This window comes from Homarus americanus, unplaced genomic scaffold, assembly GCF_018991925.1.
Source record: "Homarus americanus isolate GMGI-L3 unplaced genomic scaffold, GMGI_Hamer_2.0 scaffold40248, whole genome shotgun sequence".
In the NCBI taxonomy this organism is placed as follows: Eukaryota; Metazoa; Arthropoda; class Malacostraca; order Decapoda; family Nephropidae; genus Homarus; species Homarus americanus.
In genome coordinates this window covers 1,923,683-1,948,186 of record NW_024712526.1, presented here as the reverse complement: position 1 = coordinate 1,948,186, position 24,504 = coordinate 1,923,683, and the positions used below count along the sequence as shown (strand labels likewise).

The window sequence follows — 24,504 nt, the reverse complement described above, 5'->3', positions numbered from 1 at the left end:
CTACGTTGCAGTAAAAATAACTTCTTAATTTTATGATGGTATGCACACACAATTAATAATTAAGAGAAATATCAATAATATTAGGTTTTTTAACACTTACATTAGTAGAAAAGATGGCTGGGCACATGGGGATGGGGTGTTGGTTCCGAGGCAGAGGGCAGATTATTGGCCCTCACCTGTATCACTTGTATCAATTGTATCACTATCCATCACAGAGGCTTGCAGGGCCTCTTTGTCAAACCCCTCAAAGTCCATATAAGTCCATATCCTCACTATCATTATCACTGACTTGGGCAGTCTGTGGTGGGTGGCGGGTGAAGAACTCGGTAATGTTTTGATGACTGGGTGACCTTGTGCGCACCTTGCCCGCGCCGCTCTCCGCGTAAGTGAGCATTAGGGGTCTGGCAGGGTACTGTGTAAACGTGGAAACGCGTAAAAAAAATGCATAAAGCGGGGTAATACTGTATTACTTTGCATTCAATACCTTATTTTTGTTCCTACAATTTTTTTTTTAATTCTGATTAATATCTTTATATCTACCTAAAAAAGAGAGTACAACTATATAATAGGTGTAAAACTTAGTCAGAGTGAAATATACATGTAAAATAGAAACTTTAGGGTCTTAAAGAATAGATTCTCCAGGTTCCCAGTGTGTTGTAAAGGGTGAGGTTAGGTATCCTTACACTACAGAATACAATATCAAATAAAGATGACTAGATGTAAACTTTATGAGATTTGTTTGAAAATTTTAAACTGAGTATAATAAATTTTTGTTTTATTTATATCATGTTTAACTTTTGTTCTGCCAGAAGGAACATTTATAGACCCGAATTCACTGGGTGTACAATGCAGTCCTATGTGCTGCATCAAGTTCAATATGACTGATGAAATGGCATCAATCAACTTTGCAATAACCATCGGTAACCCAGACTCCCAGCTAGCTCTTTTCTTAAGGTAAGGTACTACATTTTCACATTTATCATAATTGCAAGGAAATTTCATCAGTGTGCTGTATATCAGATAAGATTTCATAAGACATAAGTTCATTGTTCACATTTTGCTCTAATAGAGATGGTGACTGTTAAGCTCTTTTATGTCTTCTTCCTCAATACTGTACAGTATTTTGAAAGCTATTTATCTTTAAAGGACACTCCTCAGTCAATAGATATGACAATGACACATGTCTGATCTGTCCCTGCAGGTTTTTATTGTTTAAGAATATACATATGAGTGCATTTGAATGTGATTAATGATTTCTGATTACTGTGTATTTATCAATTCATGAGACATGAAGACCTGATATTTTCCAACAAAATTGGACAGAGAATGAAATAATAAGAACATTTGGTTAATGGATAACAAGCAATAATTAATATTTTGTTATAAATAACTAGACAAACTGGATGAGTTTAACATTCTCTCACCTTATATAATATGTTATTGGAGAGAACCTGTGGTTATATTATAACGTAACTCATAATTTTGTGTTGGGACCTAGTGCTTGAGTTATGAACACTGTGTTCTCCATTAAAGTAACCAATATATTACGAAAAAAAATTTTTACCAAGCAGATGGGAATTGGGTATAATGCAATTGAGTAAACATAACTATTTAATGCAAATAGGAGTACGTGGTTGTGCAGCTGCCTCGGCATAACGTCACACAAAGCGAGATGCTAGTGGCCATTTCTAGATGCTGCCCACATAGGCAATTTGGTAATGAAAACTCCATTTGGTAATTAAAGAAAATGATTTGGTATTAACCCTGAATGAATTCAGTTAACGTGTGTAATCATAGGGGGTGAACTTGGAGGTGGGCAGTGATAATTTAACTGCTCAGTGTGACTGAATTATTACCGATTTAGTGCAAACAACTTTATCTACTTTATCTGCCTCAAAACCCAAACTTTTCCTTCTTCTTGGAAGCATGCCTCGGGTTCAGTCCATCCCGAAGAAAGGTAACCATTCCAATCCCTCTAACTATCGCCCCATTGCCCTAACTTCATCCCTCTCTAAGATTTTTGAAACTATCTTAAACTCTCGTTTTCTCCGTCACCTTGAACTCCTTTCTCGTTTGTCGGATCACCAGTATGGCTTTCGCCAGGCAAGATCTATTGGTGATCTGCTCTCCTGCTGCACCCATCTTTGGTCATCCTCTCTTAGGGATTATGGGGAAACTTTTGTCGTAGTCCTCGACATCTCCAAAGCATTTGACAGGGTATGGCACAAGTCTTTGCTTTCTAAACTTACATCTTATGGTTTCTGTCCCCCACTTTGTTCTCTAATTTCTAGCTTCCTTGAGAACCGATCCATGGCAGTTGTTATTGAGGGATCGATCTCTCGCTCTTTTTCTACCAATAGTGGTGTCCCACAGGGTTCTGTTCTTTCACCTACTCTCTTCCTTCATTTGATCAGGGATTTACTTCACACTTCGACTAATTCTGTCCATTCTTACACTTCACCCTTCTTCACATTTTTCCCTTCCCCTAACTCACAAACTAGATCTGTTACTACAGCTGATATCATTCCATCTATCAATGTGGATCTGTGCAGCATCTCCGAATGGGGAGGTAGAAACTTGGTTAAATTCAATTGTAATAAAACACAGTACAGGGTGTCCTCGCTTAACCTCGGGGTTATGTTCCTGAATATGCGATGTTATGCGAAACAACGTTAAGCGGATCAATTTTCCCCACAAGAAATACATAAAATACGGGAGTTATGTTCCTGAGCCTCCCTTTGCCCCATGAAAAAAGTTACATATACAGAAAATTATTGCCATTTCTATAGAAAATAGTATATAGAACTACAGTACTAAGTTTGTATTGGTACTCACCGATGGCCGTAGGTGGTAGAGCGAGTGTGTGGTGGGTAGTGGAGCGAAGGAGGAGGAGGGTGGGAGCGGAGGAGGAAGGTGGTGAGTCACTGAGACTCTGCAATTGCCTCCTCCTCCTCCTCTGCTCTGACTGGGGTTCCTCCGCTGCTGTTTGCTCCTCCTCTGTTGTTGGCGGGAATGTCTTGGCAGCAACCGTATCTGAACTGGCAGCTTCACCAGTCATCTTTATGTTGTTGAAGTTATACCGACGCTTAAATCGTTGAAACCATCCTCGGCTGGCCGTAAAGGTCTCTTCCTTCAATCCTTCACCCTCTGTTTCCTTCATGTAGTCAAACAAGAATCTGGCCTTATGCTGGATAACCATAAGGCTCACAAGGGCATTGCGTTGATTCTGGTCCTCCATCCACATTGCCAGCATCTTTTCCACCTTCTCTATCACAGTGCTTCTAGTATGAGTCGTCTTAGTAGCACTCAGAGAAGAACTACTTCCAGCAACTAACCTTAATCTTGTCAGCGTTGGTCCGGATAGTACACACCATTGTGGGGGTTAGACCAAGCACAGCGGCTATGTCCACAGCACGTTCCACTTTTTCAAATCAGGTTAATACATTCATTTTCGAAGCAAGGGTAATGGTCTTACGTTGCCTCTTAACTACACTAGCATCAGTATCACTTGATGGGCGCTTGGAAGCCATTTCGAATGGTTAGAGTACAGTTTTAGAGCAAAAGCACTTAGGCACACACGAATGATGTGAAGTCGTAACAGAGACTGGCTTGGCGTCACTTGGGGACGCTGTGACATTCCGCAAGTGAGGGCAGCGCGCCGAGCCAAGAGAGCGTAGAGCGGCCAGACAAGAGTGGGTGATGCGCCATAGAAAGTAGTCCGTGATGAAACAAAACGATTTAATATCGGATTACCGGGACGTTAAACAAATTTTTGGTCTCTAAAGTTCAGTGATGCAGTACCGAAACAACGTTAAGCAGGACGACGTTAAGCGAGGACTGACTGTATTTACCAATTACACAAATCACATTTCAGGATGCAATCATTCTGCCAAATTCTAAAATAGATATGCTAGGCCTCACCATTTCCTCTAATATGTCATGGAAGCCACACATCCACAACATTGCTAAAGCTGCCTTCCGAAAGCTGGGAATGCTGTACAAATGCTGTAGCTACTTTACACCTGAGCACTTGCTTCAAGTTTATAAGGGATTCATTCGTCTTAAATTGGAGTACTGCTCTTCTGTCCAACTGTTAAATAGGGTGGAATCAAAGGCATTTCGTCTTATTAACTCTCCTCCTTTAGTTGATAATCTCTCTTCACTTTCTCTTTGCCGTAATGTTGCATCACACTCTCTCTTACAGGTACTTTAACGGGCAATGTTAGGTGGATTTGGTATCCTGTGTACCGCCGGCAAAGCCGTGGGCTCATAACACTCTTCTTGCCCGCGGTGCCCAACATTTCTCTGTGGATGTCGGTTACACTAGAATAACCCTTTATATTATATCCTTCTTTCCTCACACAGTCAAACTGTGGACTGCTCTACCCCTAGATGATAGTTCCGGAACCACAACCGGGGCATAGGGGTTACTATGTATATAGTTGTCAGGGACTCGAAGATTATAAAAGGCAGGGTGTTTAATTATTTTGCTTTTAAAATGCCACCGACTTGACTTTGCAGAATATAACTTGCATTGTTGGAATTCTTGCAAGATAGCATTTAATTTGAGTATAAACATCCATAGTTTGCACTAGACATAAATTTTTTTTTAATTTACTTAGTACATTTGAGTCCAGGTTGTGATAATTTATGAGGTTTCACAGCAGTTGTGGTTGCAGTTGCAGTTGCGAGCCATCATGTATCAATTAATTTTAAATTAGAAATTATAAAGTAAAATGTTAAAAGACAGTAGTTTAGTAGTGCTGTTAATGTGTGTGAAATGTAAATGTCTTGGCATGTCACCTCACCACCTGACTCCCGTCACCTCACCACCTGACTCCGTCACCTCACCACCTGACTCCGTCACCTCACCACCTGACTCCGTCACCTCACCCTTTGCCTCGTTAGCTCAGCTCAGAATTACATTGATTTGTAAATGTATTATTTTACTTTTTTAGTACTGTAAAGTAGACTCGCAACTAATGTGGGGGTTATGCTCCTGGGACCACGCATAAAGTCAGAAACACTCCTAATAAAACCCTAAATTGCCCTTAAATCATTATACAGTATATACGTACATATATTGTACACTAGAACTCATAAATCACTACTGTAATGTATTACAGGTCCACAATCCCTTTTCCCTTATTTGAGGTGTGTAATGTCTGCTATCTTGCAAGGATAAGAGTAATGCAAATTATATTCTCTTAACTTTAGTATGTGATAAAATTTTAAGCCTAAAACTACCTTCACCCTTGGGAAGGGGGAGGTGATGTGTTAACAGCAAGGCGGGGGGGGGTGAGATATTCACCAGCTGGTGGGAACATTAACCCTTAGGCCCCGGGTGATGCCCCAGAACGTGCGCCTATTCCCACCATTGCTTAAATGTCCAGCGCAGGTTATCAGGTTCCAGTGCGACTATTTGCCTGTTACTCCACACCTCGGCCACAGGGAACTTCCTGAACGAAATTACCTACTTTTGTTTGTTTCATTTTAAATTGTTTGTCCATTTTATCATGTTGTATCAAAGTAATATTGCTAAAAGTAGTGTACAGTCGGCCCTTAACATACGGGGGTTTAGAATACACGGATTTGCAAATATGCGGATTGCCCCGCCGGAGGAATATTCTGTACATTGAAGTAATTGAAGTACATTCAACTCGCGCGCGGCACTGAACACGGGACACCGCCCGCTCCTGCAACCTCACACACACACACACACACACACAGCTCTCCCTCACTCAGTCAGTCTCGCTGTAACCACGCTTGTGTTGACATCAGCATTGTAGTTGCAAAAATATTACATTTCCATGAATGTATTATATCAAGCACAGTATGAATAGAATATCACTAATATAAGAGTATTTTAACCAAAAACTACTAAAAAAACGAGTAACATATCTTGAACATGGGAAGGTTAGGTAAAGTCTTTTGTTTTCATGTAGTTTATCCTAATTTTCATTGAAATGCATTACGTTTCAGCAAAACTACTATTTATTTCTGAGAATATGGAAATGTAATATTTTGCTGAAATGATGTACGTATTACAGTGGATAGTGACGAAAGCAATGACTCACTTTCTTTCGTTCAAAAGATGTTACCGTAATCGCTTTTCGAATGGTTTTCAGTTAAAAAACTGTTGTATTACAATAATATTCTATCCTAATTCACTTGTGATGCAACGAAAGTCATTGTTTTCGTCACGATTTTATCCCACTTTCCACTGTAGTACGTACGTCAATTCAGCAAAGATATTACATTTCCGTGAATGTAGTATATCAAGCACAGTATGAATATAATATCATTGTAATATAACAGTATTTTAACCGAAAACTATTAAAAAAAACGAGTAACATCTCTTGAACATTGGAAGGTTAGGTAAAGTCTTTTGTTTTCGTCATGTATTTTATCCTATTTTACATTGAAATACATCACGTTTCAGCAAAACTACTATTTATTTCTGAGAATATATTCATTCAGGCACAGTTTAGGTAAAATATACATGTGCTGTAACATTTTTTTAATTGAAAACGATTCGAAAAACACGTACCCTCTAGCCCTGTTCAAGGAGAAGACTGGGAGGAGCTGTTTGGTGCTTAAGATGATGACAAGGAAAATGATTTTGATGGATTTTAATGAAAATATTCAGAAAGACCCTGGCACTGTCAAGGAAAGTGGCTGCTGAAGGCTTCCAGGACATGGCAGAGGACGAGATTAGGGAGCTAATTGAAGAGCACGACACTGAGCTGACCGAGGAGGATCTGCAGGAGTTAGTAGACTCAGGCAAGGAAGAGGAAGAGGAAGCGAAAGGGAAAGAGGATGAGGAAGAGGAAGAGCACCAAGAAATAACATTGGAGAAGTCGAGGGAGATGACCAGGAATATTGAGGCACTGAAAAACCTGGCCTATAGTATGGACCCCTCCATGGTGCGTGCCCTGAAATTCATGCGAGGGATGGATGACGTTTTCGCTCCATACAAAAACATCATGGAAGAAATGAATGAAAGAGACGACAACTCCCCATCACCATGTTCTTTGATCACCGAGAGAGAGATTTAACACCATCAATCACTGGCGGCAGTGAGGAAGCAGCTGAATCCACCGTCGCCCCCACTTCACCACCCGTTATGGAATTGAGTGACGGTGAGCCCGATGACCCCCGTCCTGTTGCCGACGATAGGTACTGTACAGTAAAGTGACATTTTTATCTCTTTTTTTTTTAATAGCTTTTCTTGCCATGCTTATTGTTTGTAAAAATGCACAGCACAGTACAGTTCAGTACTGTACATAGGAGGTGGAGGTGCAGTTATTCACAAAACATTTGTGTTTGTTGTCAGCAGTAGTGACGGTGAGGAGGTGGAGGAGGCGGAAGAGGGAGCGGAGGGAGCGAGTTGGGAGGAGTGGTGACCTTGGACGCGGTAGCAGGGACGAGATGCCAGCCAGTACATTATGGGTGTATTAATTGTTTTTATAGCTATTTTTGCATTTTAATATTAAATACTGTACATTACGTTTCAACAAAACTACCATTTATTTCTGAGAACATGAAAATGTAATATTTTTGCTGAAATGATGTACGCATTACAGTGGAAAGTGGGATAAAATTGTGATGAAAGCAATGACTCTCTTTTTTTCGTTCAAAAGATGTTACCGTAATCGATTTTTGAATGGTTTTCAGTTGTGGGATTATAAGGCTAATGATAGGATAGAATATTATTGTAATACAGTACGAGTACAACAGTTTTTCAACTGAAAACCATTCGAAAAGCGATTACGGTAAAGTCTTTTGAATAACGAAAGAAAGCGAAAATCATTGTTTTCGTCATGATTTTATCCCACTTTCCACTGTAATATGCTCGTCATTCCAGTAAAAATATTACATTTCTATATTTATTTCTGAGAATATGTATATTCATTCAGTCACAGTTAAGGTAAAATATACTTGTGATGTAATATTTTAATGAAAATACGGTATCGTAGTTTTCTTTTGTTTCAAATTTAATTAACAAAGATTGATGTTTCAAATGTAATGAACAAAAATTTATGTCCAGTATCTATAAATAAACTTTAATAAATGAATACTTTATGTTTTACATCGTCCTGTGCTACCATACCATGGATTTAGCTACTTTGGGCTTGCTATGATGACGCAAGAGATCTGCCCTGGCAACTGTACCGACACTCACAGCTGGTGGTGTGTTGGTGCATCGTTTCCATTGTTTACTGGTAGTTACTGGTAAATATTTTTCAACCTAACGAAACTATTACCCTTTTAGAGGTCGACCCCCAATTTTTTGCCAAATAATTTGGTCTGAAAAACTCGAACTACACACAGGTATATACGGTAAATAAGTATATGGGGGCCAGGGTTTTATTTGAGGGGGGGGCAGCACATGTACGCGGATTTTTAACATCCATGGCTATCTCTGTTACGTAACCCCCGCGTATGTTAAGGGCCGACTGTAGTTGTATTGTAGTGTAGTATTACTCTAAAATAATGCTATGATTATGTTATAAATGTATTTTTTTGTGGAATTATTATTATTTTGTGCATTACCTGTTTTTATGAAAAATAATGCAAATTAAACATTTTAAATTAATTATTTATAGCAAATAAGTATTAAGATTGGTAAATATATACATTATTGGCCACCTCGGACACAAAGGCAAGCTAAAAATAGCTGCGAAGTGCGGAGGGACCACGAGCGTCAGCTGTGAAACCAACGCTGTCTCCTTATCTCTCTCCCTCCTCCCTCCCTCCGCACAGCCAGGGAAGTTTCTTGAGGGACAATATATAGCTTTTCTTGCTTAGTTTTTATGGTTTTAAGATTTTAAAAGGTTAAAAATTATTTTTGGAAAAGTTAATTTTTCTCGATTTAACCCCGCAGAAAGGGGGGAGGGGTACTGCCACCAGCACCCTAACCCAGGGCTTAAGGGTTAATCCCATGCGTCTTATTTGTCATATAGAGGAGTTTAAGTTTTTCACTTATAAAATGTCACTGAATTGACCGGGAAGAATTTAACTTACATTAATGGAATTCTTGTACAGTACAACAATTATTAATTTGAATATAAACATGCTATAGTTTGCACTAGACATAAAAAAATAGTAACTCTTTAGTACATTTGAGTACATGTACAGTACAGCTTTGCCCTTAGGACAATTATTTCTTTTGACTTTTTTCACAATATGTATTTAGGATAGTGTTTGGATATTATGAACGAGTATGAGAGGTTTAAGCGCACTAAATTGACACACACGAGAGGCAGCTGTTATTCGGACAATACCCACGCGGCAACTGAAAACAGAGGGGTGGGATGGTGGGTTGGAGCGTTTGGCAGGCTGGTGTTTGGCTCGCTTACGACCCATTTTGACAATTTTGAGCTTCAAATTGGAAATTGTAACATAACCCGCCAAAGAAAAATGCATTTAAGTTGCAAGTGTACTGTATGTACATTTAAAGAAACATTTATATTTGCACAGTAATTATAAATAGGCCCAGAGCAGAAAAATCCAGCGTTACCCAAGAGGTTGGTCTTCCCACCCACGCACCAACCATGTGAGGATGCGGCTAAACATGAAGCAGTTTTTCATTATGCCAGGAACCCTTGTCCCCAGGGCCTGAGCAGAAAGTCTTGGAGTGATTTTCTCTCAATTTTCTCAGATTTTCCTGTAATTGCATTCATAATCGATTTGCTCCCAGACCCAGAAATAAAAATTTGGCCAGATATTCCAGATTTTTTTTTTTTTTTTATTCAGAAAATGCTCCTGATTTTCAACCTCGGAATTTGTTCCCAAACCCAGAGTTTAGGGAATTTTATGGAAGAATTATAAGCAAATTTCAATTCCGGCTATTGGAGAGTTCAGGGTCTTAGGGATTCCAGCTAACGGAGATATTAATACTGTAGTTAAATATTTACCCTGTCATGGTAACATTTCGCAGGCAGGGTTTGCAAATGCTCAGATGTTTTAGTTTTTAATATCTTACAACTAGTTGAACACTAATATGTACAGTATTGTTCATTATTGGTCTAGGAACCTTGGTATGACTAATGTCAACCAATTTTCCTATAGTTAGTACTGTACAGTGAGCTGATTGAGTCTACATTTTCACTTTCCATTTAGATGACTTTCAGCTTTTCCTTTCCTTTCCCATTACTCCCTATCTTGCTTCTTTATAAATAGGAGTTTTTCCTGTACAGTGTGTGTGTGTGTGTACTGTACTGAGAAATTTCTTGCAGGAAGAAGAAGAAACCAACATTTACCGAGTATGACAGCCTGGTGAACCTTAACAGCGTGGAAAGTGTGAAGAATGTATCTGAGGTGCTTTTGGAACCTTATGACCTTTATGGCAACGATACCAACATCTATACGTAAGTAATTTAGAGTATTTATGGAAAATGTTGTGTAAAAAAATTAGGCCTATAAAGCAGTTTTACATCTTTTTGTCTGCCTCTCTGCCTGTCCATTTGGTGTCCTCATCATAATCATATTTTTCATATGGATTCAGTTTAAGATTAAGTTTTATGTTGGCTCTTTTAGGAGTGTTGACTTATTTCTGTTTACAGGTGTATGTTTCCTGTCACAATTTACTGAGCAAAGTTAGACATTTTCCACATTTAGTTTCTTCATGACATTGTAATATTAATTTTCTGTATCCTGTTATGCCATAATTTAGCAACTTGAATTACATTAAAGATACGTACCTGTATAATAATGAGAGCACATATGGCACAACAAAAAACAAATTGGCGACTCGGCACAACTTAGTCCTTAATATTTATTCACGACAAACGATGTTAAATGCAAAAGTTACACACACCAATAAGGACGAAATTTTGCGTCATGGGTTCAGTCACAGCCCTCTTACTTTATCACAACAGTTCAGGGGTAAAGGTTTGGAATTATAATAAAAGTTTACCATAATAAATGTGCAAGTTAACTAATGAATGGATAAATCAAATCAAGAGAATAAATAATATATATGATCAATGACTTTGAAAACATTTAACATAGGACAAAACATCTTAGGCAATGACTCCTTACAAAGTTAAACTGCACTTGGTTTTCCATCCTTAATAAACAACTAATATGTGCACAGTATATAAACCATAAACCACTTTACATCACCACAATTGATTGCACTTTACACACAACAAATAATAATAGAGCAGCACTGAATATATAATACTCAACTAAACCATATTTGAGAAGGTGTCCACCACTGACAAACTCAGATGTCCTCTCACTTCCAATGCCCATCAATGACTAACAGACGGGCAAGGGGCGACCTAATTGAGGTGTATAAGCATCTCAGGGGGCACTACTCAGTCGAGTGTCCTTACTTGGAGCTGGCAGACGCTTGCTCCACAAGGGGTCACAGCTCAAGATTGAAGAAGCCGCAAGTCCAGAAAACTGTGAGGGCAAACTTTTTCGGAGCGAGAGTTGTGAACTCTTGGAACAATCTACCAGAAAGTGTTGTGACGGCACCGAGTGTGAGCTCTTTAAAGACAAGACTTGACCAACAGTGGAGCAGGTTCAGGTACATTCAAGAACCGGTGCATGCCCAGTACTTGCTAACGAGCCGATCATTTGTTGAAGAGGATAAAAGAAAAGGAAGAGTAACAGAGACGTGACGTATCGCCCAAGTGGCTAACGAGTCGATCAGTGGTGAAGAGGATAAAAGTAAAGTAAAGTAACCCACCATTTATCAGTGGAATACAAGCCTAAACAGTACTAATATAAAACAAACTCCTACATTAAGCTGTAAAAATAGTTAAACATACATACATTTTTGGAAATTTTTTTTCACATAATTATGCAAAATTGTATTGTACATACATACAGTACATCCCGACACCAATGCCAACACCACAACGGAAGGGGGAGGTTAACGAGCATAAAAATATTTCGCTATGCATAACTGAATGTATTACTGTGCATTACACCGTGCATAACAGTCCTTTGTGAAGATTACTGACTACTTTGGAAGATCAACTATCCAAAATACAATTACCAGGTAACCCTGTAAATTATTGGATTGTTGGTCCAGGAGAGTTGTGTGAGGTGGAATATTCCATTGGTTAGAGTTTTCTCTTTTACCTTTTAACCCATTAAGCATCCATGTCCCATGGGTTAGTTTCCTGAAAAACCATTCGTTAAGTGAATTTAAGTATTGCGAATAAAAGAACATTTGGGAAAAATAGGGTTTTGTTTCTTAATGACAAGAAAGCCCCGAGAACATTAACCCTTAAAACCCGGGCGACGTAAGACCCGCCGGAGCCCTCCACATGAGCATATTTCAGTCCCCAAAATGCACTTGTTTAAAAGACAATTATTCCACTCTATATAAACAATATGGCTTAGAAATAAATTAAATATAATACAGTGGTCCCATGTTCAAAACAAATCGTGATTTTCGTAAGGATTTCGTTAATCAATTTTTTTTTCGTTAACCGAATTGAAGATTATTATGGAAGGTAATTCGTTAACCGAATTTCGTTAACAAAAGCATTCGTTAACCGAGGGACCACTGTAGTATGTATAAAACTATAAAATTAGAAAAATGAAGTGCATGGGTGTGTATTTGTGGGAAGTGAACATGTGTGTGGCTAACTCACTATTCAGGCAGCTGCGTTTATTGTTACTTGTATTGAAACTATAAAAGTTTTGGAAAAATCATTGCAATACTCTAATGTGGCTTAGAAATAAATAAAATGTAATATAAAGCTATAAAATAAGAAAAATAAAGAGCGTATATGGGAAGTGAATGCGTGTTGAGGCGGTAGGTAACTGGTCTATAACTGCTTGGCATAGCATACACACAGTCTTGAGACAAAGATTATATGTGAGTTGAGTTGCCAATTAAACAAATAGCCCATACAAAGTACAGTATTTTGTCTTGCCTGGACATTCAAAGTATGCTGCAAAAATTAAGAACGCTGAGGAACTTCACCTGGGCAGCGTCACAGAAGTAGAGATGAGTGGGGATTTGACTAATGTCCCATGGATCACAATTTGAATCATCCTTGCAGTCATATATGAATATGGATTCGTGCATGATAGGTATCTTGATTGGGGATATCACGGGTATAGAAACACCTTTCCCTGACTGTACCATTATGTCTTTATTTATTTGTAAGTACTGTACAGTATATAATAAAGTTCATGCAATAATATGGTGGCTTGTAAGTACACAGGAGTGCCACAATGACTTGGTCACATCCACTCATAGGACAAGTATGAAGTCAGGTGTTGCTGTTATCCAATTACTCTAGTTTGATACACTCATTTGCTCTCTTTTTTTCTGTTTTCCTTAATTAATTTGTAAAAAGTTCTGAGATAAAAATGTATACCTGTATAGTGTTTTAAGAGAGTAAATTATTAATAATGGCTTGAAAATTATAATTAGATAATAAAAGTGCTTGAAATTAAGACCTAACAGTTTGAGGCATGTGTAAGATTGGTTGTGAGGTCAACTGATGAACACTAATTAAATCTGTTTGAGAAGAAAATTCAGGTAATACTGTTAGTTTCAAAAAGTTTTATTATTTTGGAAAATACAAAGACAGAGGGTGATGTTTATTGGGAAATAAAAATCCTTGCTTTTCCTTCACAATCTCATCTCACTGAGTCTCGTGTGACCATAATTAAAGAAAGATAAAGAATCTTTGCTTTGGTTCATTTGGCCACCATGCTGGTATCATGTACAGTATAAATGCAGAGTGAGTTCTGTGAGTCCAGACCCCCTCGCCATGTTCCCCCACCCACAACTTAAATTGGACCCCCCCCTCTCCTTTGTTATTCCTGGATCCATCCATGAAATGAGTTCATACAGTGAATGAAAATTTGGTCACAATAAATGAGTACAGATATCCTTGGTGTACAAACGTTCGAGCTAAAAAAATTTGCTTTAATGAATTTCTTAATTTAACACCTCTTTCTTATTTTATAAAAGCTACTCTCACTTATATGGACTTTGGTATTACCAAAATTTCAAATCTCATGCCCCTGGGAGTCAGCTGGGATGGCTATCTTGGTGAGATGTGCAGAGATGTACTCTCTCTCATTGATCATAACAACCCCCCTTTTGCATCTTCCATCAGTTGTGTCTTTCATTCCTCCATTTGTCATATGGGAAGTGCTCATTTTTATCTATGTATTTGTGCCATCCTTTCATTATTCTGTTCACCACGGCATCTAAGCATTCTGCTTATACTTCGGCTAACAGTACTACACCGAAAAAAATTGCAGAAGGCTGTGACTCTTGAGACAAAACTGGAAGTAATAAATGTCATGAGCTTGGTGAGAGCCCTACAAAGATCAGAAATGATCTTAGCCCTTCTTATTACCATGGAAAACTCCCGCATCTTCAATTTCAGTTTCACTCCCTCCACCAGTGGATTTTTTCCACTCCTTCCACGTCTGGTGTAACTGGGGTGTCTATAGCAGACAGCAGTAATGAGGTGGACAGGCCTCCTAATCTCGCTGAGTAAGGCCCTTACTCAGCCCACCCCTTCTGGTGAGGCCTGACAACCCTCCAAAATTATACTATATTTTAGCATTATTTAAATGTGTTTGTTAGTAATTTACAATAGTTGTGTACTATTTTCCATGAGTTAGATAAGCATTTATTGTTTTTCATAAACTGATTTTATGTTTTTGGGGTATAATATACTGTACCTTTGTTAATTCAGATCGTTATACAGTAAACCCTTGTTATTTGCAGGGGATAGGTTCCAAGGAATGGCGCGAATAGGCAAACCTGCAAATAGCAATTTATACTACCTTAGTGCACTACTGTATACCTACAGTATCCCAAAACAACCGACCAGCCTCCGCAGCACTCATCCCCTCTTTTAACTTATCTAATAATTTGACTTTCTTTGTCATAGTCATCACTGACTTCTTCCTTTTACATTTCACTCAACTAGCATCACTAGCATTGACACCAGGCAGTCTTTTAGGGTCCATTTTCACACAGAAACACTAAAGTTTTGAGAGTACAACACAAGATGCTGCAGGGGGTGACTCATTATGCTGCGGGAAAAGGCTCACAAGCTAGCCACCATCTGCTTACCGCAAATCAGCAAAATCGTGAATCACAAACTCACGAATGCCAAGGTCTACTGTAATTCGGATTTTGGCTTATATTTTTTATTTATTTATTTTTTTTTTTTTTCATGGATTAAACTACTATGTTTGAATTTGGAATGAATCTGAAATAACTGAGTACTGTAGTTCCAAAAAGTCGATTATTATTATAGGAGCACTGTATATTATGACAGATTAAGATGAATGAATTATAGGAATAAAATATGAATTATATTAAGATACAGCTCCTCCCTGACTTACGACCTACTCGACTTACGACCATTTCGACTTATGACCATTTCGACTTACGACCTGGATTTGGGTCCCCAACCCATTCGTAAGTCGGGGAGGAGCTGTACTGTACAAAATTACATTTGGTGTGTAGACGGGGAGAGGAGGTGGCGGAAGAGGGAAGGAGGGAGGACAACTCACCACCTCCAGCTCAGCAGCCCACAATCCCTTTATAGACAATACTGTACAGGGCATGCAATTTGCCATATTCCCATGTTATTTACGTTCATTTGGTGCCGGGTTAATGAAATGTTATTAAAAATATATTAAAGTTTCCAAAAAATCCCACACTGAATCCCAGATGACCTATTGTGCAGCAGTATATTCTCAGTCTCATGTTTACAGTGCGATAACACCTGATCAGTTCCGCTGACCCACTCTCCTTAATAATGTTGCCTGCACTCACCATCTCTCACGTATCATGTTGTCACTGCTCAAGAGGGTTGGTGCTTACCACAGGATCTGTCTTGAGCACTTACTAAAAAATATTGTAGCATAAATAATATTGTAGCGTACAGTATTTATCAGAACCTAATAAATATTATTGTAGTGTATAATGCGCCTCCACATGCCCTGGTTTATTCACTGATCAGTTGTCTAAGTGCAAAATAGTAATTAGAAATTAAGGTCTTATAAAATAATGATTTAGTAGTGCTGTTAATGTGTTTGCTGTGTAAGTGCCTCGTCACGTCTCCTCACTTTGTCTCCTCACCTCTTGTAGTGTTAATTTTTTATTACAGTATTATTTACCTTACTATAACTGTATGTACATTTAGAAAATATTTTTGTTTGCACAGTAATTATAAATAGATTATTTTATGTGGCAGCCAAGGCAAGGTGCAAGAACTGAATAGAAAAGGAACGAATAATCGAACACAAAAATTCAGAAATTGTCAAATAATGTCAAAATATTCCCAACCCTTTTTGTCGAATTACCTAAGGTATGGTGTATTGGGGTTTTCTTGTTATTGTAAAATGAATCCTATTTTTCCTACTTGTCCTGTTATTCAAGATATGAAAATTCACCTATTCATCAAGTGAGGGATATCTCTATGTAAAAGTGAAACTATGAAAAATATGCTAAGCAAATTGAGGGTTTATTGTATATACTGTACAGTATCTACAAAGATGACCTTTCCAATATGTTTCTTACTTTTTATACAGAGATTTTCACTACATTTGCATCCTATGCAATGAAATTTTCTCTGCCACTGTTTTATTTTATTATATCGTACTGTACAGTATATTTTTTCCAGTTCATTTATACAAAGCAGTGATATCTCCGTTAACTGGAACAATTGGTGCAGGGCACTTCCGGTAATGAGAGATTTCAGGGTAACGAGACGACTCTCTCGAACCCGGAAAAATGTCCCTCGTCCCCGTAATTTTCCGGGTAACGGGAAAATTTTCTCGGAATTTCCAGAAAATGGGCCTGATTTTCATCTCTCAAACGGGAAAAAATACTCCCCCCATCCCCGGAATTTTTTGGGTATCTGGAAAATTTTCTTGGAATTTTCCGGGAAATGTGCCCCTCGGAGAATTGTTCCCAAAGCCGGAATTTTCCGGAAAATTACGGCTTTGGGAACGATTTTCGAGAAAATTTCAGTTCCGGCGATCGGAGAGTTCCGGGTTTGATGGATTCCAGCTAACGGAGATATTACTGTATTCAGTTTTTATGGACATATTTTAGTGAAAGGTTGTACAGTACTGTATATAACTACTAACTGACTGCATTTTCCATAGGTTTCTGCAGTATGAAATCTTCACACCACTTGAGTTTGAGAACGAGTCTTACAACTACTTTGCATGTGTTGCCGAGTTTGGCAACAATACCGAAACTGAGGTTGGTATCTTTACAACTTTTGTTCTAGGGATCTTGGACCTTGTTCTTAAATATTAAAGGAAATTCATTAAAATAGTTAAATGTTAGTTAACCCTTAAGCCCCAGGTTAGGGTGCTGCTGGCAGTACCACCCGACTCGGGGTTAGATTGTGAAAAAAAAAAATCTATTTTTCCAAAAATAATAATGATAATAAAAAAGGCGGGAAAATAGGCCGACGTTCTGAAACGTCACCCGGGGCCTAAGGGTTAACAGTACTTATAGCATCTAATTTTTTTTTTTTTTTTTTTTACGGGACCTCCTGGACGGTGAACCCCTCACCCACACTTGATCTTTTGTTCGCCACCTCCCTCAGGTCATTACAGGCCCAAAGTTGCCCGGGACATAACCGATGTCCCGGAGCAGGGATGGCCCTGCCACACACGCCATAGCATCCATGTCGGCCACAGCCAGCACAGGGGTGGCGGGGGAATTGCCCCCAGCCTGGGTCACGAACACTTGTAACCTGGGGTGGCGGGATAGCTGGGCAGTTGCCACTGTGACAGCACCTGACACATCCACAGAAGCACTTAGGGCTGTCTAACTCCTACAACACCGTTTGAAGTGACCAACCTTAGAGCAATTGTGACATGTGGCCCCACTTGCAGGGCAGTTGCTTTTGCCCGAGGCATGCGTCACGCCGCAGTTTCCACAGTGCGCGTAACTGGGGTGTCCAGGTTGGGCGGCAGCTACCTCAGACTCACCGGTGACGTCATCACCAACCGCCGCTGCTTCCGGAGCTGTTCCCACCACTGCCTGGCCAGACGTACAACACAATACACCAGCATCTCTCACTGTTGCCTTAAATAGCATACACTTGTTTCTTAACACTTCAACACTATCATAACTCGAGTACCCCTGGAAAATTTCCCTTTTCAACACTGGGTTACTCAGGCCCACCATAACTTTACGTAATAGCATGTACTCAGAGAGATCGTTATCACAGGTGGGACATTTGAATTCACACTCCACTGCCTCTGCGAAGCAGCGTTGAAAATACCTTTTCATGGGCTCCTCTTCACCTTGTTTGCTGTTGAAAAACTCGTTCCATTTCACAGCTTGGTTTGACGATTGAGGAACCACTCCACTGATGGCGTCCAGGGCTTCCTTGGGCGAGAGCTGCTCCCACTGACTGCTGGGATATCTCGAGTCAATCACCCTTTGGAGTGCAGGGAAGCAGTTAAGATGAATGTGGAGTGTAGCCACCAGCTGTGACCATCCGTTCAATATCACCCACGTCGGACCGCCTCCACGTCCTAAACGCCGCTGCTGGCATTTCTGCGTCACGCTTCTATGAAGCGACCGCTGCTGAGGGCTTCATGGCCGGCGAAGGGAGGTGACCGTGTCCGCCAGTAGCCAGAGATCCCATCTGAGCCATCAATGCACTCATAGTCTGCTACTGGGCGTGCGTGGTGTTCCCAGCCGGTGTAGAGATGCCCTGGCGTCCCCTTGAGGGCGTGAGGAGTCGTGAATGTGTAGGGGCCATGTTGGCGTCCTCTTCAGGGTTGTTATGGCGTGTCAAGCCCTGGCATCCTACTCACTGCGCCATGTGAGAGGTTTGAATAATAGACCACGTTCTTTGGTGACTTTACTCCTGCAGCGTTAGACAGTGACTGGCAACCCGGCGCTGCCACAGACAAACTCCTGCCTGCCCCAATGGGAAAACATATCGTGCGATGATACTCCATCTCACAATCTCACAATCGCTTAATTATTTGAATTGATGAAATTTTCTTTCATCAATGATAAATGCAATAAATTAAAAGCAAAACCTTTATATAACATACACTGAGCTTAACCCAAGATTGTATATGGTTTACAATAATAATCATTCTCTGACCACTTTGTGTATTAGTATAGCTCTCTGATCATTCTTTACTTCCTTACTAGCCTTTACCTAACTTCTCTCCATCCTAATCCCTAATTTTCCATTCTCTTTTAATTTCTGTACATCCAATTTCTTGTTGCATCTTTTGGTGCTTAGAATTATTTACTTATCTATTTTTTGTTTTTGTTTTTTATTTATTATTACTTTTTTTCAGATATTTTGGGAAGAACCAGATAGTTATAACTTAACAGAGGCCAACATGACAGGTGCCTGGACTACCAACTATACCTTTATGAGCTACACATCATCATGCCTTTTCTACAGTGACGCCATTAACTCTTGGCAAATTGATGGCTGCAGGGTAACAAACAACTCTTCATTATGTTTTTGTTAATTCAAGTAACTCTTTTAGAGAGAAAACACTTGTATTTTTAAATAACTAAGTTGTCACTGTTGAACCATTATATGTAGTGTTGCACTGTACATTCAAGACTTCGTCTCACCGCATGACATTGCAGTGGTAAATTTATAGGGTGGCACAGAGGTCATGTGCTCCACCAGTTAGCAATGCCATCACACTTAAAAAAGTATTTTATTTATTTTATTCTTTTAACTTTGACATGGTCCAATTGTCCATTCATTTAATGCACAAACTGGTGCACTGTATAAAACCTTCTCTGATAAGTGACTTGGGATTAGCTGGGCATTGTGTGACTTATTGCAATTTATCGGTGATAATCTATGTTAAACATCGACATGTGTGCATTATATATCGTTCCTGAGAACTGTTGTATAAACTGTATAAATCTTCCTGAAAATGACCAGCCAAATGTCACTTTTCATATAACCAATGGAAACACCAATTGGGTCTAGAGGTGTATGAGCCTAAAAATGGAGAGGAGGAGAGCCAGGGTAGGCCAAGAGTGATATGGGGAGAGGATGTAAGAAATGGCATTTAAGTTAAGAACCTGTGCAGCATGGAGAACTGCCACCAGGTAATCACAGCTCACCCACACAGGTTTGGAAAAGGGCCATTAAATGATGATGATATTAAACCAAAGATTCAAGACAACTTATGTCAGATGCTACTTGTTGTCACATGAGATCCTACAGTATAATACCATTATGGCATAGTGCTGCTTGATGGCCATGACACAATATTTTGAAAGCTTGATGGTTCCTTATCAGCATTTTTCTCTGCTACTTTCATGTAATAATAGAGTATGAAGTAGCAAATGTTTTATAATATAGATTGTAAAACAAACAATGTATAAAACCATATAGAGAATAAAATAGTTAAAACAAAGAAAATAAATATTGTACCTGTATTGTTTTATTTCACAAAACATACAGTATACTATTCTCTTCAAGAAAGTAGCAGAGAAAAGTACTAAGGTAACTGACAAAGGAACCATCAAACCTTCAATATCCTGTGGCAGGATCACCAACCAGCTCTCTGTCATGATGATATTACACTGTAGGATCTCAAATGAAAACAATCAGCATCTCCCATCATTTACTTGGAAATACATTCTCTGTGAAAAAAATAATAATAATCCCACACAACCCTTCCTGAGTTATTGCATAATCCCAAGTACCTGTACTGTACTCACTTTGTTTACATGGCATGAACACAACTGTCACAGAACTATGGTGACAACGTTTTATGGCCATTGCCCACACTTGCATAGGTGAGTTGTGGTTACCTGATGGAAGCTGTTGGGTAAAACCAGTGCAGGACGGCTCCCAGTACTCACCACCAGAAACCCAATGCACCAGCCCAGAAAATATATTAGAGGCCAGGTGATGGGCACAGCTCTGGCTACTCAGTAGCCAATGGGCAAGGTGAAACAAACGGCCATAAGAACATAAGAATGGGGGAAACTGCAATGGGCCTATTGGCCCATACTGGGCAATCCCATATACACCCAACCCCTATTGCTCATATATCCATCCAACCTATGTTTGAAGCTATCCAGCGTATTTGAGTTAATGATGATATTTGGTAACTTGTTCCACTCGTCCACTACTCTTATTTCCAAACCAATGTTTACCTATTTCACGCTTAAATCTAAATTTGTCTAATTTAAAACCATTGTTACGAGCTTGCTCCTGGTTGGATAGTTTGAGTACCCTTAAAATGTCCCCTATGTTCAGCCCTGACTTCCATTTATACACCACTATCATATCACCCCTCACTCTACGTCTCTCGAGGGAGTGTAAATTAAGATGCTTTAACCTGTCTCTACTCAAGGTTCCTAATGCCCGGGATTAGTCTTGTCATTCTCTTCTGAATTCTTTCCAAGGATTTTATATCCATTCTGTAATACGGTGACCAGAATTGAACTGCGTAATCCAAGTGAGGTCTCACAAGTGCAAGATATAGTTTTAAGATGACCTCACTAGTCTTGTAACTAACACTCCTTTGTATGAACCTAAGTACTTTATTAGCCTTGTTATCGAGGAAATATACATTGTTTACTTGGCTTAAGATTCCTACTTATCATTACTCCTAAATCTCTTTCGCGGTCGGATTTTTCAATAACATCGTTGTTCATCTGGTATCTGGTTTCCCTGTTTACATCTTCTATAATGAGTACTGTACTTTTGTCCACATTGAATTTCATCTGCCATTTTTCAGACCATTCAAAAAATTTTTTTAGATCTTCCTGTAGTTTTGAGGAGTCCTCGTCAAATTTAATAACACGTCCTATTTTAGTGTCTTCAGCAAATTTACTTATGTTGCTGTCTACGCTGATATCTATGTCGTTTATGTATATAATAAATAATAATGGTCCAAGTACTGAGCCTTAGGGAACTCCACTAGTGACGTTGCTCCAATGGGATTTAGTGCCGTCAATGCTCACTTACTGTTTCCTGTCCTGTAACCACGTCCTAATCCATTTAAGGATATTCCCTTTGATGCCATGTGCTTCTACCTTTCTAATTAGTCTTTCGTGGTGGACTCTGTCGAAGGCTTTGCTAAAATCGAGATATACCACATCATAATTGTGCCCCTCGTCCACTGATTCGAAAACTGATGAAAAGAATGTTAATAGATTTAGTTAGATATGAACGCCCGCTTGTGAAGCCATGTTGGGAATCATTGATCAACTTGTGCTTCTCCAGGTGATTTCAAATAGAGTTTGAAATGATTGCTTCCAATAATTTGCCTACAATTGATGTTAGACTGATTGAACGGTAGTTAGAGGATAGTGATCTATCTCCCTTCTTGAAAATCGGTATTACATTTGTTATCCTCCAGGATTCTGGTACTACACCTGTTTTTAAGGACATGTAAACAACTTTGCTAAGGGCATACTAAGTTCTTCCTTACATTCCTTTAATACTCTGGCAAATATCTCATCAGGACCTGGTGACTTATTAGGCTCTAGGTTGTCTATTTGCTTACTAACTTCATTACTAGTCACTACTATCTCACTTAATTTATTTTCTTCACTATCTCTGTATAGAGTCGGTGCCTCGGGAATCATGTTTAAATTTTCGGTGGTGAAAACTGTTGAAAAATATTTATTCAGATTATTGCTCATTTCTCCGTCGTTATTAGTTAGCTCGCCGGTATCTGACTGTATTGGTCCAATCTTTTCTCGTGTTTTAGTTTGATACATTTGGTAGAATCCCTTGGGGTTTGACTTCGCCTCCCTTGCTATCTTCAGTTTATTATTCCTCTTTGCTTTTCTTATCTCGGTCTTAACCCTACCAGCCAACACCCTATAATAATCTCCGAGGTAAATTTCACCACGATTTATTCTCCTATTAATAGCCTTCCTTCGTCCAATAATATTCTTTAAATAATTATTTATCCATTTAGGGTCATTGTTGTTTGATCTGAGTTTTTTGTATGGTATGTTCTGCCTTTGTGCATGTTCTGCCTTTGTACATTAAGTAACTCATTATTTAAATTGTTGTGGAACTCTGCAACCTTAGATCTCGTTATCAGGTCAATCTCAACCATCAGGTCTCCGGGTAGGGTGAGGTTACCCTCTGTGGGTACATTGTGTGAGGTCACCTTATGTGGGGTCATGTAGTTCACCCCCAAGTGTGATTCCCCTTCTCTCAGCTGCCTCTTCAAACTATCAAAGTTTGCCCTTCTGAAATCTGGGATTTTAGAGGAATTTTCCTTGCGGCTGCCCTGAAATTCTAACTGGAATCAAATTACTTTGTGATTGCTGTTAGCAAGTTCGTTCCCTACCTCGACATTACTAATGAGGTTTTCTCTGTTTGACAGAACTAAATCGAGTATATTATTACCCCAGGTGGGTTCGGTTATATGTTGACTTAGGAAACAATCCTGGATTGTTTCAAGAAAATCCTCTGATTCTGAGTTACCTGTAAGGTCAATCTAATCTATTCGGCTAAAGTTAAAGTCGCCTACTATACAGACTTTGCTATGTATGGAAGCCCTGCGCATTTCGTCCCAAATAAGTCGCTCATTAACTCTATCAAGATTAGGAGGTATATATATTACTCCTGTGATTAATTTTTCCCTACCATTGATTAATTCTATCCAATTTGTTTCTGTATTCCGCTCAGTTTTTATTTCCTTATATGTAAGATCGTTTTATGTGGGTTCTCCTCATGAGGAATCCTCATGGTAAGATTTGCCCATTGCCCAAACCATGGGCGTAGATCACTTTATAGGTGGTGCAAATAGTGGTGTTTGCATGGGACTTGCTCCAGGTCTGCCAACATAGGAAAAAGGGGAATGTTGGTATGCCATACATGAACAGCTGATCACAATAACACACATTTCATGGAGACGATGGGGACCAAAGGGACAAATATGCAACTTACAGTGCCACACTCTCAGCGGCAGAGACAGACACTTATTGCTTTGATTGTCGAGAAACAAGCAATCATGTAAGATAAATGACATGAGCCCAGTAACGTGGAGAAGAAAAAGAGGGCTTGGGATGAAATTAGGGCGGCATACTTCAGCATCAGTATTGACTCGACCCTGACCTAGGCTAATATATACTATAAGTATTGAATTATTTCATTATTTTGGATATACTATCTAATTAATATATCGCCATTAAAAATATTGACAACTAACAAAAAATCTTCCTGGAGTGTGTCAAACAACCTATACTGTAATGTTAGTTATGGACAATAAAAATAAACTAAGGATATACTAAATCAATAGAATTTTCAAATGTATCTTCTACATTAGTGGCAAGTGAGTTCACATGTTTGTTAGTTTAGAGTAGGCCTAAAGAAATCAACAAAACTGAAGGGGTATTTCTATAGTAAGACCGCACAGCTTCAACACAGGCATTACCCACTATATATTGCGAATAGATATTAAAAAAGCAATTTTAATTATAAAAAATCGAAAGGTAATTTTATATTTTTTTTAATTATAATTTTCTCACCAGCTTACTAGCTGTTC

The 24,504-nt window shown here is 39.0% G+C and overlaps 1 protein-coding gene across 1 annotated transcript in view; it reads left to right on the top strand.

The window, feature by feature from the left end:
- Positions 1–815: 815 nt before the first annotated feature.
- The window catches only part of LOC121863378, a 50,744-nt gene continuing 27,055 nt past the window's right edge, over positions 816–24,504 (top strand). The window contains exons 1-4 of the mRNA XM_042361997.1: positions 816–954; positions 10,242–10,373; positions 17,128–17,227; positions 19,306–19,452. Coding sequence (XP_042217931.1) covers positions 857–954; positions 10,242–10,373; positions 17,128–17,227; positions 19,306–19,452 — 477 coding nt within the window. The 5' untranslated portion in view covers positions 816–856. The remainder of the gene's footprint in view (positions 955–10,241; positions 10,374–17,127; positions 17,228–19,305; positions 19,453–24,504) is intronic.